Genomic DNA, 16,999 nt, shown 5'->3' with positions numbered 1-16,999 from the left:
ATGATCTATGCCGTTTTAAAAAACATATTGCCTGTATATGTAGATTCAAATAGGCCCACCGGCTAGCTCGCTAAAATGTAGACGTTCAAGGAATAGTGGCAAATGCACTTTACTACTACCATGCCTTGCCTGCGCCCAAAGGATCTACCATGCTCTTCTATTGCCTTGACCGGTCACCAATTGCTCCAGGTTGTCTACTGCTAGCCTGCCCCTTATGACACCAAGTGATCAGAGGCTGTTATTGAGGGCATTTGTTCCTCAATCCCCCGACACATGCAGGAATGTTGGCATTAAGATGCAATGTGGCTGTTTTGTCTGTAACTACTGAGGAGGTTATCCTGGTTTGAGTAATACAGTTGTAGCAGCATGAGACTGAACAGAGAGCTGGAATTCAATCCATCAGTTAAGAAATATTATTATCAAGGCACATCCATCTTTAATATAGTTAGCTTGCAGGACCTGCAACCGCACCCTATTCACAGAGATAGTTGTTAGAACTAATGGGCCATGTGTTGTAAATGCTGCCTCTTTAATAAGTAATTTGAGGGTTTCACACCACTCTTTTAAATGCTTGGGTGACATCAGGCAGGCAGGAATCTCTAGGATATGTTAATTAGTGTAAACATCAGCCAAATTATTGCCTATGCTACTGGGAAGGAATTTGAGTGTGCCTTTTACTTTTGCATATCTGCTGTTGAATCGGCAGTGTCTAGGCTTTTGGTTAGTGCTGTCTTGTTCCTTATCTCTTCTGTCCTGAACAATAGAAATTGTACCGACCCTAAGTCTTTGCCATTTAGGTCTTGTTTAACCTAGCTGGTGAGGTACCATGCCGACCGTTTTTGGTGCATCCGTTTGTCACATCTACTCGTCTTCTTTTGCAATAATTGACTGCAACGATGAGTCGCCGGTTGCGCTGCACCCGCACCCGACCACTGCAGGTCATTAAGATCACCGTCCGGTTGGGCGGTAGCATTGAGAGAACATTCCCTTTTACTTCACATTGTATCATTAAAATCCTTTTGTCAGGGCCATTGCAAAGCCGCAATGTGGACTTCAGCGCTGGTCAGGGGTGTTGCTAGGTCTGGAAAAGATCAGGGGCTACGCTAATGTCGGGAATGGAGGGACTTTGGGCTAGCTACAGCCTTTTGGTTGTAGTCCCTGAGCTTTTATCTGGGGCTACAACCAAGAGATCCGGAGCTATAGCCCCCTCAGCCCTCCCCCCTAGCAACGCCTCTGGCGCTGGTGCATAGCCAGAAACGAGTTTCTCTTCAGTCAAAGAGAACATAGCCATCTGTATCTCTGCATTAATCATGAAGAAAAATTCCATGAGGAAGAAATATCAGTGTGTTAGCAACAAAATCATATGTATGCGGAAGGGGTGTTTGACTCTTCATAAGTCAAACAGTCTAAGAATTTGGATCTGTCTACACAAGAGCCTGTATCCTCCCCTCTCGGCACTTGCGGACACATCCTCTGAGGTCACATCACAGGATATCACAAGAAATTATCTTTAGCTCCGTGTAAAGTTCCTTTCCCCTTAACCTGCCTCTTTTTGTTGCCTTTCGCCATTGAGTTGAATCAGTCTACCCCTTGTAAAAGGTGTTTGTATAGTGCTTCATGCTGGATTGATTCTTCCCCCTTCTATGAGCTGTTGCAATTGCCCTCATTATTACCCTGTTTATCGACCTCGGAATGATGGTGGTCTGAGTTGGCCTCTCAGAGATTAAAAGCTGTGATGGCAGGTTGCACACAGGTAGCTGAGGCAAGCGCTTAATGGGCTGAGCGATCTTACCTTTCTACTTGACACAAAGTAGCAGTTCTTATAAAGACATGGTTATTGTCCCTGTTCTCAATTGTTTTCTGGAACTTTAAGACTCCAAACACTTAGCCCATCACCAGAAAAAAACGAAAATAAACTAATTTTGGAATTTCCCTCAGTAGTGATATTTCTGAGCCCTGGAGAGGAGCTACTTCCCTTACAGAACCGTGTTCCTCACCAGTACTGTACACTGGCTCTGAGTGTCAAGCTTCTCCCCAACCCTGACATGAAAAGCTTGCCCTAGTGGTCCTGAGGTTTGGCAGTGACTGCAAGTCTACTGCATATATCGCTGAAAACTAGCAGCACAGGGTGCGCTGCAGAGTGTTACACGGGACAGAACCTGGCCCTTTAACAGAGCTACAGCCCACACAGCCGGACCACGAAGGGAGAACAAAGGGAGATAGGGTCAGACTGGGGCATAAAATTGTCTCGGGCACGAATGAAAAAGTTGCCAACCGCTGCAAATGGCTATTCATTCCTTTTGTGACAGACTGAATAGTAACCAAGCAGGAGTGTTTTGATCAAGTGTGATGCAAATTGTGCATTTTAAAGAATATTTATTCAGCAACACAAGTCAAAACTACTAGCCACAGAGTGAAGTAACTCGGCAAACTGGTCCAAATTGTCCAATAAAGTGGCCCACTTTGACCCAAAAATCTGTCCCACACCAGAATTTTGTGGTTGTTGGTTCGGCCATGGGTCTATTGCCCTATAGGCCAGTCCAAGCGTGGTGGGAGGTTGTGGGAGGAAGGTTTAGGGGAAGAGGCATTAGTTTTGGCACAGGGAACTTCACCATCAAGCCGCACAAATAAAGTGCTGGTGTATAAGCCTCCATCCGTGTCCGTTTCGCTTGTGTAAGCGCCATCCAGAAAAGGGGTAACCCAGAGAATGGCCGAAGTGGGGACAGTAGGCCGAGGGGGGTCCCATGCATTTGGGGATTTCTACGTCATCATTTGGTGTATATTAAAAACGAGCACATGGTTGCCGTAATAGCCTATGCAGCAGTCAATCAGAATGATCAGAATGTGGTCGATAACTACTGATATATACCACTTCCCGGGCCTTCTGTCTCTGCCTGTGCCAGCTGCCTGCTGCCACCTCCCTCCGCAGCTCACCCTCTTTTGTCTGACATGCCACTTATCCTTTTTCGTGCTGCTTCCGGCAACATTGAAGAGGGACATTCATATTTCTTTTCAAATATCAATAGCCACCATCTTGACCCTCTCTTTCACGGAGGGAAAATGAGGAAAAAAGAGGCTTAAACCCAAGAGCTAATGGCCTTATAGCCCTCGAGGGCTGGGAGAGGGTGCAGGGGAGGTTGCATGAATGCCATTGAAAATACCCTTCCCTAACTTATTCCCCGTGGCACAAATGGGGGCGGGTATTATCCCATGATCATGACACCTCCTTGCCCCCAACCCCCACCCAAGAGTCCTACAAGGCCTAATTATGTATAACATCCACTTCACCCACTTGCTCTGCTCCTCCAATTACATTTCATTTACATGGGGCACATGGACGATCAAGAGCACTCAGACAAGCTTAACACTATGTTACAATGGACAAAGTCCCACCGCTCATTCAGCACTGATCTTACTGTAAGTGACTTACCAAAGCTTATAAGCTTTCATTTGGTAGAGTGATAATTGATATAGGGTGTAATAATGTGACCCCCGCCCCCGAATTGCCTACAAAAAGTGAACTGCTGAAAAATATGTATTTGAAAGATAAAATGCATTGAGTCCCCCGGGTAAATCCACAAATTTCAGAAAATACATAGACCATCGCTAATATACATGATACTCTCATAGACTGCAACTGGATTGCGCTGTCCTTTGATTGGTATGCAGTGATAAAATCGCAACAAAAATGTCGCCTGTACAAAAAATTGCGGAAGAAATGCTGTGGTTTGACCTGTTAAAGGTGTACCCCATTACACCATTTAAGGGGAGCAGGGGCTGCAGGGGTGTCCCCTGCACCTTTTACATGGATTGCGGCAGGAAAACCACGGCCTTTGTGCCGCAATATTTTGTGTCCACGGCCATTTTTGCCACGATTTGAACACATGGAACCCTTTGAATTTGCATGTTAGATATAATGGTAATGTTTGAGAGCTGATGCTTCTCCCCCTCCCCCCTTCTGCTGTACAACTAAGTAAATATTGCGCTTGGCGACAATGCCTTCCATAGTGGGCCGTATTGGACGGTAATGACCCTCTGCATGAGTTATTATGTGAGGTGGGCTATTTCCCGCGTGAAGATCTACCATAGAATGTATTATTGCTGTTAGCACCCAGGGGTAAACATCTGGCGTGACCGGTTTGTTCCATAAAAAAGAAACTACATGCAAAATAAATGTCAGCGAGCTAACCCGAAGGAGCCCTTCTACCAGTTCCATGATGACGCAGGAGGATATGGAGGGGGCATTGGAGGCGAGCGAGAGTGTGTGGCAGAACTTAGAGAAATAAGCACAATTTTATTACAAGGGAAAGTGAGGTTAAGACCAGGCAGCAGGAGGTGAGGAAGGAGCAGTGGAGGGTGGAAGCAACCTTCAGCTCGTTGAGAACTTGGGCTCATGCCCGATTTGCTGCGCGCTCCTCCCCGATTGATAACTGATCTCCAAATCTATGTACTGCCATCATTCCATGGGAGCTAAAATGCAAAGTACTCAATATGGACATGGATGCAACTGCGCTACTGACTGATTCCTCTGTATTTCCAGGTCAAGAAGAAGCTGAAGAAGGAGCCAAACGTCTGCTGCATGGCCATTACCGACGATGCCAGCCGCATTGTGTTCGGCATCACGGTGGGGAGCAAGTAAGGCAAAGGCTTAAGAATGTACTGTCAATAGATGCCATGTGAGAACAGAGCACATTACAACTACAGATGGCACAATATAGTGGTAGGGTTTTGTCTATTTTTTTTTCCAAATCCATGGGCCCGATTTGAAAAGCTTTTTTATGCACACAAATGACTGGCATCAGTTTAAAAAATGTAAATATGAGTGGGTTACACATACGCAAACTACACGTGGCACACAACAGGAGATACCTTTGAGATGCTCTCTAAGGACTTGCATTGTGCACTTTGACTTGTGCTGCTAGAAATGGAAACCTTCATGTAGCCCAATTGAACTCAAAAACAGGCCTAAATATAGCCCAATTGTGGGCTATCCCATTAGCTTCAATATTGCAGCCTGTCAGGCAATGAAGCGATCACACAGTACCTTTTGCTGTGTGGCTAAGCATGGAAAGTGCATTTGCAAAACCAAAAAGGCAATTTGTTATGCTCACATCGCATTGCGGTACTTGTATTCCATTCAGGGTGGGCAAAATAAAGCAACAACCGGAGCTGTGGCCAAGCGGCGAGCCATGGAGACGCGGCTCCAGTGAGCTCCTGTGTCTTGGTGGCTAATGGGTCCCTCGTGCGAAGATGACCCTCAGAAATCTAGTGGCGGGACTGTGTTGAATGCATGCCGGAGCAACGTGACTCCCCAAGATGGCATCCAGCGCTAATCATCGGAGTGCCAGCGGCTGACAAGGGTGTGGACCTCCCCCCTTTTGTCCCAGACGGTGGTGGCACACGCTCCACCTGCCGCACAGTGGGGGCTGAGCCCAGCGATGATCGGCCGGGGCTGATGCTACTGGGGCAGGACACAGAGGATCCCGGAGCAATGAGAACCTGATGCCAGAGAGGAAAATGATTGAGGCGGAAGTACTTAGCTAACTGGCTGCCATGGTTGCCTCCACTTGCTGAGCTTCATTGGCTGGAGTGGTTCGGTCAGGCCTTGACACTTGTCCCTGAGTGATCTTGGCAGCAGCGCGGAGGGAGGAGTAGGACGAGCAGCGAGCCCCAGGGAGCCAGAAGGTGGCTTCAATATTCAGAGTACCTGTGAGTTAAGTGACCTGCAGTAGGCCTGGAGTGATTCCCAAACAAGTTATGTTGGAGTGGAGATTGAGCCTCAAAACGCAGCTGAACTCATTGGAGCGTGGTGCTAAGAGGGGGCAAGTGCTCTGTTGGTGAGGACGGTGCCCTCTCCCGGCACTTCACAGATCTGCTGTGGAGATCTGGTCGTGGCTCAGGACCCTCCCCTGTGCTGGTGGGACACCTGGAGAGAGCCTTGGAATCTGGGTGGCGACCGTGGATCCAAAAGATAAACAATGTCAACACCAGCTAAACCAGGGGGACAGGTTCAGGGAATATCAATCAGCTGTTGCAAAGACAGGAAGAAGTGGGGGAAAAGCAAGCTAGTCAGGTTTGCATGCAGGTCCAGACAGCTGCATCACCCCAACCATTTCAAGAACCACTGAACATTTCATCAATCCGGGCCGACCTAAGGGCCATGCTCCTCGAAATGAAGCAGGAAATTCAGTGCAGTACAGATGAGCTGGCAGGGTCGATTGTGGAAATTAACACGCATATAAAGGCAGCAGAATCCTGTCTGGAAGAAGTCGAGACCACAGTAAGGGAGCAGGCCCACAAACAAGCTCTCCTCAGAGAGGGAATGGATTGCCTGGAGCAGCAGATGGAAATTCCTATGGCGAAACAGGAAGATTCTGATAATGCATTGTGCGAAACAACATTAGAATCAGGGGGATACCAGTGCAGGTACCGGACAAGGAACTGGAGGTCTATGTAAAGGGTCTATTTCGCCACATTCTGAAGCTGCCCGCTGGGGAGGAGATCACTCTGGACCGAACTCACAGAGTGTATAACTCGTTCCAAATTAAAAACAAGCTAAGCCTGGATGTCTTGACGAGGATGCACGTCTATCACCAGAAGGACACTGTAACACGGGAAGCCAGAAAGCAAAATAGTATCACGTACAAGAAGGCCAATTTAACGCTGCTTCAGGATCTATCACAGTCTACTCTGGCCAGGCGAAGATGCCTTAACATGATTACATCGTAGCTAAGGGGGAGAAAGATTGCCTGCGGGTGGGGTTTCCCATGCTGGCTCCTATTCGAGGTCAGGGAGAGAAAATAGAACATCTGCAAAGAAGAATAAGTATCCTCCATGTGGGCGGAAGAGGAGCCGACAGCTGCAATAGACAGCAATGGACACCAGCAGAACCCGGAGGGGAATTCTGGAACACGTAGCAAACTGAGAGGCATTTCTCAGCCAGCCCGAGATCAATCACTTATCCTTAGCTGCTCCGCAGAGACTTGATGACCACAGAGGCCTTATTGACTGGGGCTAGTCCCCCCCCTCCCCTGCCCTCCAGTGGCCCAGTTGGAAGCCTAGATTGGTGGTAAAGCCCGGCTGGTTTATTCTTTCATGCCCATCGGGACCAGAGGGGTGGGGGTGGGTGAGAGGGGACATATCTCTGATTGTGGGTTGGGCGGGGGAAGAGAGGCGAAGCCATGTGGTCTATTGCGAGCTAGGGGGTGAGGTAGGGGCAGAGAGGGAGAGAGGGTCGGGTATGAGAGGGCACATGTTGACCCCAGCACACAGGGCTCCGATGATGTCAAACAAGGTACGATGTCGAGAGCCCAAGTGCTGGGAATATCTGGTTGTTATAAGGTGTTTGAGTTTAAATTGGTATTTTTTACATCATCATGTGTTAGCGTTTGGGAAAAAGGTTATGCCCATTGCCATCCTGTACCCTCACTTATACTGAGCTCTCTGCTTATTCCCCACAAAAGAGGGATAATATACAAATACAATGGCAGATCTAAGGGTAGGTTCCTGGAACAGCTGGGGTCTCAATTCTAAGGTAAAATGCAGTTCTTAGGATAATGAGAGAGCAGGGGTGGGGGAATTGGGTTTTACAGGAAACGCACCCATTCACCCAAGATGAAAAGCGGTTGAATGATAGGGAATATCCAGAGGGTTTCTTTGCCTTTTCAGGGAAAAATAGAGGGGTAGCTATCCTATTAGCTCACAATATTCAGATTAACATTAAAGATAGTCCTGTGGATTCTGAGGGCAAGTATTTGGCCATCAAGGGTTTTCTATATGGATTTCCAATCACTTGTATGGTGATATATGGCCCGAACAAGAATCAAAACAAGTTCTTATTGCACCACATTCCGTTAATGCACATTTCAGGAAAAGTGAACTCATTCTTGGGACGGACTTTAATTGTGTAATAGACCCTTATATCAATAAAACCTCATTGGCTGTAATGTCAGATGTACGGAACCTCAAAGCAATAACAAGGTTATTGAGGTAATTGGACTTGGTAGAAACGTGGCGGTTTCACCATCAGGGGGAAAGAGACTACACATTCTATTCAGCAGTCCAGAAAAGCTATTCCAGACTAGACATGCTTCTGATCACCTCTTCATTGATTCCGAAGACCTCCACAATAGATATAGAGCCTATGGAGATTGCAGACCATGCACCAATCACACTGACTATAGTGGACCTAGCATGCGCCCCCCCCATGGAGCCTTTGAAGTGGCAAATGAACAGTGCAGTACTGAGAAATCAGATGACTAGGCAACCAGTCTGATATATATATCTATATATCTCTATCTCTCTCTCTCCCTCCGCCCCCTCCCCCACCCCATCCCCCTGTCAGGACCGGGTGTAAGAGATACAATATAGTAAGGAGTCATGACAAATGAGTGAGATAAAATGTGTCCAAATGGCATCAATAAGTTTAGGATGTATTCAATTTTGCTCAGATTGCAGTTCATGGAGGCCCACAATATGCAGTTTTTCCTCAGGAATAAAACACATTTTACAGAGAATTATGCCGGATTCCTTCGTCTTCTAAACGTTGCAAAAATTGATGCTATTACAGGATTTCATGGGGGTCAAGATATCGGCATCAGAAAAATGAAGGTCTGAGTTTGTACTTATGGGGTTCAATACTGTGCCCTGCAATCTCAAAACAGAGGCAATTGCTAAACCTTCATGCATTTTGCACACAGTCGCAGCCACACTATCACATTTTACACCAAACAGCCTGTTTGTTTGTGACTCGGCACATAGGTGTATTTCTTTAAGTTACCCAGATCGTAAATGTGCAGAAAGTCCATTTATCTCTAGAATAAATGAAGTTGGCACGCACCATTGTTTCTTTTTTTAATTACTTCCGTAGAGGTTACCTCACCTGTCTTTGAAAAACAAACATGTTTATTTATAGACAAATAACCTTGGATTTTAACTTAGTTTAATGGAGTTTTCAGCCTTACAAATCAAACACTGTTTGACAGTACACATAGGCACACCAACTCGCCCATGCATCCTCCGCAGCCAGCACAGGACCCCATGGTCACCCCTCCAGCATAGGAGCACAGTGAACCCAACACAAGCTGAATATTAGAATGCTAAGCTCCCAAGGTCAGTGTAATTTGAGTTTGTTACCGTAGATTTCTTCGAACACCATTTCACCTAATGAGACTTCACCAAAAATGGTAGGGGAAATGGTATCTGTGTAATGCATAATAGGTGGGGTGTGGGGTAAGGGTAGAAGTTAGGGTAGGAAGGGGGAGGGGGGTCTCCCCCCACATTCAAAAAAAGGTAAAAAAAGTAAAAAGTAGATTTCGTTTTTCAGTGAAATAGATTCAGTGAAATCTCCATTAGGTGAAATATTTTCGAAGAAATCACAGACATCAATTTGGGTTTGTCCCCCCACGTGCCCTGTACCTGATTTGGGATCCAAGACCACCCCTCAAGCACAGGCTTAGACTGGACCAAGGATAATAAGGATAACCAGAGCTAAAGAACACACGTTCTGCTGGTTGTCACAATCAGACCAGTCTCACCAAGACACCCGCCACAAGGAACACAGAATTTCCAAGTCCTCTCTAATAACACAATAATGTGATTATACTCCACTGAGGCCCGGAGCCAACTGGGTCGAAATGGCCCTTAATCCTTGCACTACAGACATGGGACATGAAGACCCCCAGCAAGCTCTGGCCTAAACCGGGCAAAGGGCAATTGGATTATGTGAAAACTATGACCCTGCATTAACTCCCCAGGAATATTCCCATGTCTGCCAGGACCCCCTTGGCCTGATAAATACACTCAATAAAATATGTATGCACTAGCCAAGACACATTTTCGTTCCCCCCCCACACACACACTGCAGCTGAACACATGCTAGTAGCCCTCACTACCTCACAATAACTCCAGCAGAACCCACTCCTTATGACCCTACACATCCTCGACCTTTTTACCCCACACACACACACATGCCAGACCACGCGCTCTCCTGCAGGTATTCTCTGTGAGCGAGTCAAGCAGGTCAGCTACAAGCAGGGATCCCCTCTGGATACACACACACACAAAGTGTAATTTCCAGACACCACTTGGAAACTTACCTGCACACAGAAATTGGATACTTTAGGCTTGCACTCATCGACAATTCAGGATGCACACCTGCCTCTCACTCTACTCCCACTAACATTCCCCTTCCCTCCACCTTTACCTTGCACAGCTGTTTAACCACCAAACCACAAAATTGGCTGAGGTTGCGCTATAAGACCACTTTACATTACACCACCACTCTTTCTGCTTTGATCTGAAGTGAATGACTTGCCCATAATGACCAACATGAATAGACTTTAAATGAATGCTAGGAGAATTGCTGCTATTTTGGTTTGGTTGCCTGTGTGAGAGGGAAGACGTGTGGTGCCTTGGTAGTCGCCCTGCCTTTCTTCTGCCGTTGTGGAATTCCAGCATGTTAGTGATACCACGGGTGTCGGAGAGCATGAATAGAATGTTGCTGTGTGGTTCCCCCAGTGGTGGACTGGCCTACCACCAACTCTGGAGATTTCCCGGTGGGCCTCCGCACCATGGGCCTCTTTTGCCGGCAGCCTGGTTTTCTTCTCCTCTTACCCTCACTCCCATGCACTGCGCCTTCTTCCTTCCATCGGTCCTCAACCTACCCAATATCGCTTTGAAGTAAAGAATTGGTTATGTAGCTTCCGGTATGCTATGCCTCATTCTTTAATTGATATATGTCAGTTTTGTGTTATGCTTAACTAGTTTAGAATCCCTATACAGCGACAAATGTGCTTTACAACTCAGTAGTGTTCTTCTGGGGCGACCCTACTTGGAGGAGTTGGGCTTGCTCACATGGTGGAATATGAGGCTGCTTTGAAAAACAGTTTCTGGGTCACTTTTGGTTGCCAGGCCACCCCTGGGTTCCCCTGCTGGATTCCAGGGTTGTCTGTTGACATCTACCTGTCTGGATGGTGGGGCGGGGGATGGAGGAGGGGGCTTGTGGGCTGTCTCCCCGGCACTTATGGATTTTCCCTAAGAGGAGGAAATAAACTCTACTCTCATTATTTTACAGCTGCATGACGTCGCCCTCTTCATGAGAGTTGCCGCACTACCAGATTATTTTATAAATGGTTTAATGTTTCTTTTCATGTGCACATTTCAAAGAAATAACACACATCTGTAATGGATTTGGTTGCACAAGAAAAGCGAGGGAAGACAGTAGTTGGTACCGTTGACTTTCCTTTCTTAGCTTACGGGAAGAACCAGGCACATCGGCTCGCTCGCGGTTTGGCTACACCTCTCCACTTGCCAGCATTGGTGCTGGTGACAGTCCCGAAGCTCAGTCACCTTGTGTAAACTGGGGCAGTTTCCAGCACTGAGGCATACTGTGCAATTGTCTACGGGATCACCCAGGAGTAAATGTTTCTTCAGCCTCAGCCCACAGAGTTTCTCCCTTCTGTGCTCTTGGCCAAGCTCGTGGCCTGGCTTTGGGCAGGATGGCAAGGGCTACTGGGATGACAGGTTTTGTGGTGCTATGTTTCTCTCATGTACAGTATCCTCAGCTTGCCCATAATAGTGGATCTGCCGACTCATGTCCTGTCCAAGGCGCTGCTTGTGCGTAACGTAATAGGTTATGTTGCAGACTTGTCTCAGAATGTAAAACACATGCTCATTGAGGATCTGTGTTGATATCTTGCATGCTCCAAATCGCTGGTCAGCACCCAACACATACGAGCTGTGCCCCATTAGTAGGTCGGTTCGTGTGTACATTACACCCAAATAAATTCTCTTTCCTATAGGTCAATGTTTCTCTTTCTGAACTGTAGTCGTCATCAGACACTTCCATTAGACAAATGCGCGCACGTGCTTATCTATTGCAAATGGTGTCCCACTTCTATGCTCTTTCTGCACTCTATTGTCACAGCGTGCATTTAATTCTGCCAGAAGGGCCCCAGTTTTGAAAAACGTCAGAGTTAACAACAGTACTGGACTCTGGGATTGTTTTCTAATATACAGCTGTTACTTCAAAGGAAGTTATTCTCGTTTGAATCTACCATTGAATATGGTAGCACCAGTAACCCGTCAACTCACTTTGCCTGTAGAAAAACTCCAGTTGCTTAATTTGCAGAGATTCTAAGTGTTGACCTGCCTGGCGACCGTACATTTTTTTTAAACATTGGGTTTGCTTGGAGTGCGGTAAAGGTGGTTTAAAAAGTGGCATTTTATCCTGGGGATGAATGCTAATAGATTTTCCAATCATACAGGAAGGGCTTTGTCTTCTGAACCTAGGTTTGCAGGTGTGCGCAACACATCATAATTGCGGCTTTTTGCTTCTAGTTCCAGCTGGCATCTTGGAGCGGGGATTCCAGCCTTTGAAGTACCAGATAGCAACATATCACCCAGCTTCATAATGACACTGGATACCTCTATTTCAAACAACACAAACCGAATGATCTCATCTCGGAGCGCCAGAATAATAGGTGCTATTTTCAGCAATCTCAGTGGTACTCACAAGTATAAAAGGCCAAGTGAGCCAGGCTAGCATCGAACGTATGATCAGCAGATCTCTGTGTAGGTGCTAAACTTACTGAGCTAAAAGCCAGCCCTGTAGGGGCTGTACAATAGATGTTTTTATTTATTCATTGCATTTGGTTTAAAACACACCTTTACAATAATCCACATTTAAAATGAATCTCAACACATTAAATACATCTCATCATTAAATAAAATCACATTATATACATTTCATTATTATATTCCAAGAAAATACATTCAATGTAAATGCCAGAATAAAACATATTCTTTATACCTTTCATTATTTATAAAAATCTAAATCTTTAAGAAAACGTTAAACCTCCAATGACAAAGAAACATATCAACCTCCCAATGTAGTCTTCCATAGGTTCTCTGTATATACCTGCGCTGTTATACACAAACTTGCCCAGAAAGGCGATGCAGTGAAGGTTCAGGGTTACACGTGTCTCAAAGATTCACTATCCCTTATATTGGAACAGAACCTACAAAAAGCCAATTCTCTTGGTAGGCCACTCTGAATGCACACAATTTCCCTCGTCAATAATACAGTTAGCCTGAACCTCATGAATTCATTATGAAGGGCGGATAGCTCAGTGGCAACGCGCAGGTCTGGGAAGGAAGACCACGCTGAGCAACACTGGTTTGAATCCCGGATCTGTGCTTGAAATCGATGCATCTATCTGGGGTAATAAGCGCATTATAAATACCTGCACTTGCACGATCTGAATGTACAAGGCCTAGTAGGATGGATGGCTCCCCCTGCACCCACCCCAGTGAGCGGGAGCCGTGCTCATATACTTTTTTAAATTAAGTTTTACAGCTCCTATACTTTTATTTTAAAAAGAAACCGTTCCGGAACGGTTTCGTTTTAAAATAACAGTGTAGGAAGAGGTTGTAACGTGCACTTTCAGTGCACTGCACTGAACATTCCCTTAAACTGCAGGCAAATGTGGTTGGGGGTTTGTATTGTGTATGGGAGGGGTGGGTGATGGGGTTTGTGAGGGGTGGGGCAGGCCTGTAGGGAACATAGCTCCACTACTTCTTTTCTTACACTTCGACCACTGACCCACCCCCTTTCTTTGTTGCGCCATGAAACACACACACATGTATAAGCGCATTACAAATGAACAATAAAATAAAAAATATGAGATCACCCTATGGAATTTCAGTATATATTGCTCCGCTATACCAACTCTTTTATGTAGGCACATTACATTTTTTTATTTTTTATGTTATTTTATTGAGCATTAGTAAGGCGCTTATACATCAAGGAATTGGGTTTCAAAGCACCCACAGGGCAAAAGGAAGGGAACAAGAGAAGAGCAAGACAATGAAGTATGATAACAGTGATGAGCAAAAATACAATAGCGGTCCTACTAGGCCTTGTGAACATTCGGAGCATGCAAGTGCAGAGAGAGAGAAGGGACAGGGGAGGGGGTAAGTGCTAGAGGTTCCACAGAAGGGGCACGTGCCGGTGAGCAGTTGCAAAGGCAACAGGTAAGTGCTAGGCAGTGACCACTTGGTGGAAGGGGGGGATCACCAGCCAATACAATAAGTACATAGGGATGGCTGATGCTGCGGGCAATTGGACAGAAGGACGGGACACATAATGGCCCAGGCCATCAATCACAATGACTGAGGGAGTTTAACACGGGAAGGAGGAGAAGAGGAAAGTCCTGAGGTGCTTGTGAAACTTGAGGAGATCTTGCTCAAGACGGAGAGAAAGGGGGAGGCTGTTCCAGAGGAGTGAGCCAGCCGAGTAAAGAGAATGGCCACCCGCTCTCTGCTTAGAGAAGCGCTTGACAAGCAGAGAGTTAGAGCCAGAGGATCAGAGGGATCTGGAAGGAGAGTATTTGGTGAGAGCAAGTTGCAGATAGCGTGGTCCCCGGCCCCAGACAGCCTTATGGATGATGCAGAGGGATTTAAATTTGATCCTTGCAGCAAACGGGAGCCAGTGGAGAGAATTTAGGGCTGGAAAGATACGGTCCCTGGGCTTGAGGGCAAGGATAAGTCTTGCAGCTCTATTCTGGATTAGCCGGAGGAGGCGCAAAGAAGAAGAAGGTAGATTGAGGAAGAGGCTGTTATAATATTCCAGCTTGGAGAGTATCAGAGCTCTGGAGACATTAAGCTTCTGGTGAAATGGGAGGATGCCTCGGAGGCTCTAGAGTAGGAAATGGGCTTTCTTGGCAAGGTCCAAGATGTGAGGAATGAAAGAGAGCAGTGGAAGATAACTCCCAGGTTTCTGGTTTCAGAGGAAGGGGAGGGGGGAGAGCCCATAGAGGGTGGCCATAGTGAAGCGTGAAAAGAGGAAACAGGAGTCCCCATACAAGGTAAACCCCCCCAACTTCTCTCTTGTTCGTGTCCAGTCTCTTAAAACCACATCCCTCTTCACCTAAATCAATCAAAGTATTTTCAGATAAAATAATCCATAAACCACATCACAGATAATAAAACAATACATGGTATCGGACAAGATGTATGAAAACAAAATGTTAAAATGTCCATAATTGGTGACATCGATAAAAGACATTAAAAAGTTAGATTAATCATGCATCAGATGTTTCCTGTTGTTACATGACTTTCTTAAGAATTCCAACCACCCCCATGCAACAGCAATTTAATTGGCAAGTAACAGAAAAGTCAGAGCAGGTCGACATTGATGAAAATTGGCTTCTCTCAATAAGGGGGCAATAGTCTGCTTTCTAATATCTTGGTAAAATGGGCACAAGAGAACAAAATGTAACAATTCTTCTTTATCTGTATTGCAGCCCGGGCAGCCCATAGGCTGCTCATGGCTCAGCCATTTCTCCCTGAGCCATAAAAGGTGGAAACGTGCCCTGGTCAGTGCCCAGCGTTCTATCACTTTGTTTCTATACAGCAGGAAAGGTTGAATTACATGTGGTTGAGTGATTAGCATATGTTTTCTATTTCAGTCATTCAGAAACCCAGATGTTTCCCGCTTGGGGGAACTAAAGTACGGAACGCCTGCTTATACTTATTAGACTCAACAGTGGCTAGAAATGCGTCTGGGCGGTGCCAGCTTCGAACATGCAGCTGTGAAAGGCAGTTTAAAATAAAATTCAGCCATGGCATTTTTCACCAAGAAGGTCCCCTCATTAAACCTTTAATGATGCTATGGGAGAGGCTAGCACTTAGGTTTGACCATAATGTTAGCGGATGCAGCAGTAGTGCTATGTGCCAGTCATGTGCCAGTCATCCCCTATATGTGTGAAACCCAGCTCTGTATGTGTAGCGTAGTTTGGGCGGAACAAGGGAGGCCCAATAGTTTTTTTTAAAAAGTTATTCTCGGTTACCTCAATAATTAGTCGTGGCTTTGGCTTGAACTTTGTAAACTTCAGAAATGAGGTTGATTGGTTGAACCTGGCACATTGTCCTAAAGCGCGAGATGCCCCCGGAGTTTGTTTCAGTTTCATGCTCCGTTTCTGTATGTGGGATAGCCCCCACTAATTTTCAGTGACGCAAAAGCCCAGGTAATCAAATTTGGTCTCCTGTGGAATAATGGCTCCATTACTTGTCATGTTACACATTTTAATCTTTTTTCCTCCCCTTCGGGAGCATGCCATCACTGCTAATTTACTTGTGTTTATGGATAGCTTCAAGTCCGACATGAATTTGGTGTACGCATATATCAACTGCTGTAAGGCTTTTGGGGTGTGGGCAATAAGAACCATATCGTCGGCGTAAACCAATACAGGCATGGCTTTGATGCCCACCCTAGGGAAATCTGCCTTTGTTTCCACTAGTGCTTCATTTAAATCGTTAATATACAGTGCAAATAATACAGGGGCTATGACACAAGCTTGGGGCACTCGCGAGGCTACCTCAAAGTAGCCTTACATTTCCATTGCTCCCCAAAACAAACACATGCTCTATTGTCCTCATGGATGATTTGCAGTACCTTTAACAACTCAGCTGGTCATCCCATGGACCCGATCACCTGCCATAGCTTGGCCCTGTCCACTCTGTCAAAGGCTGTGCGCAGGTCCATGAATGCCAGATAAATCGATTTGACCCTTGCAAAGATAGAGGATGCCCCTACCAGATATAAGTTTAATGCTTGTTCTCGAGTACCCAAACCTGGCCTAAAGCCGCATTGGGTTTCTGAGAGGATTTGGCTTTGGGATATCCATTCCTCTAGGTGTTGCAAGGCAGCACGACCACAGACCCTGAAGGAGGTGTCCAGCAGAGAAATGGGCCTATAGCCCAGGGGGCTACCCGGATCCCATTTTTTTTAAATTTGGGGTATATAATGGCACTTTTCCATGATTGTGGGTATACTCCTGACTCCAGGTATGAATTAAAGCAGATTGTCAGCAATGGGGCCCACAGTTCTAATTCCTCTTTGAATAAATCAGAGGGGGCTGTATATGGCCTGGTGCACGGTTTTTTGATTGCTGTTTGATTGCAGTTTCCACCTCCTTCAAAGTCAGGCGCAGTGAGG

General features: G+C 46.1%; 1 protein-coding gene across 1 annotated transcript in view; it reads left to right on the top strand.

The window, feature by feature from the left end:
- LOC138516394 (uncharacterized) overlaps positions 1 to 16,999 on the top strand; it is a 746,393-nt gene that overhangs the window by 685,465 nt on the left and 43,929 nt on the right. The window contains exon 30 of the mRNA XM_069631475.1: positions 4,541 to 4,635. Coding sequence (XP_069487576.1) covers positions 4,541 to 4,635 — 95 coding nt within the window. The remainder of the gene's footprint in view (positions 1 to 4,540; positions 4,636 to 16,999) is intronic.

Source organism: Ambystoma mexicanum, chromosome 6q, assembly GCF_040938575.1.
Source record: "Ambystoma mexicanum isolate Mex_15411 chromosome 6q, UKY_AmexF1_1, whole genome shotgun sequence".
Lineage (NCBI taxonomy): Eukaryota > Metazoa > Chordata > Amphibia > Caudata > Ambystomatidae > Ambystoma > Ambystoma mexicanum.
This window is presented reverse-complemented; position numbering and strand designations above follow the sequence as displayed.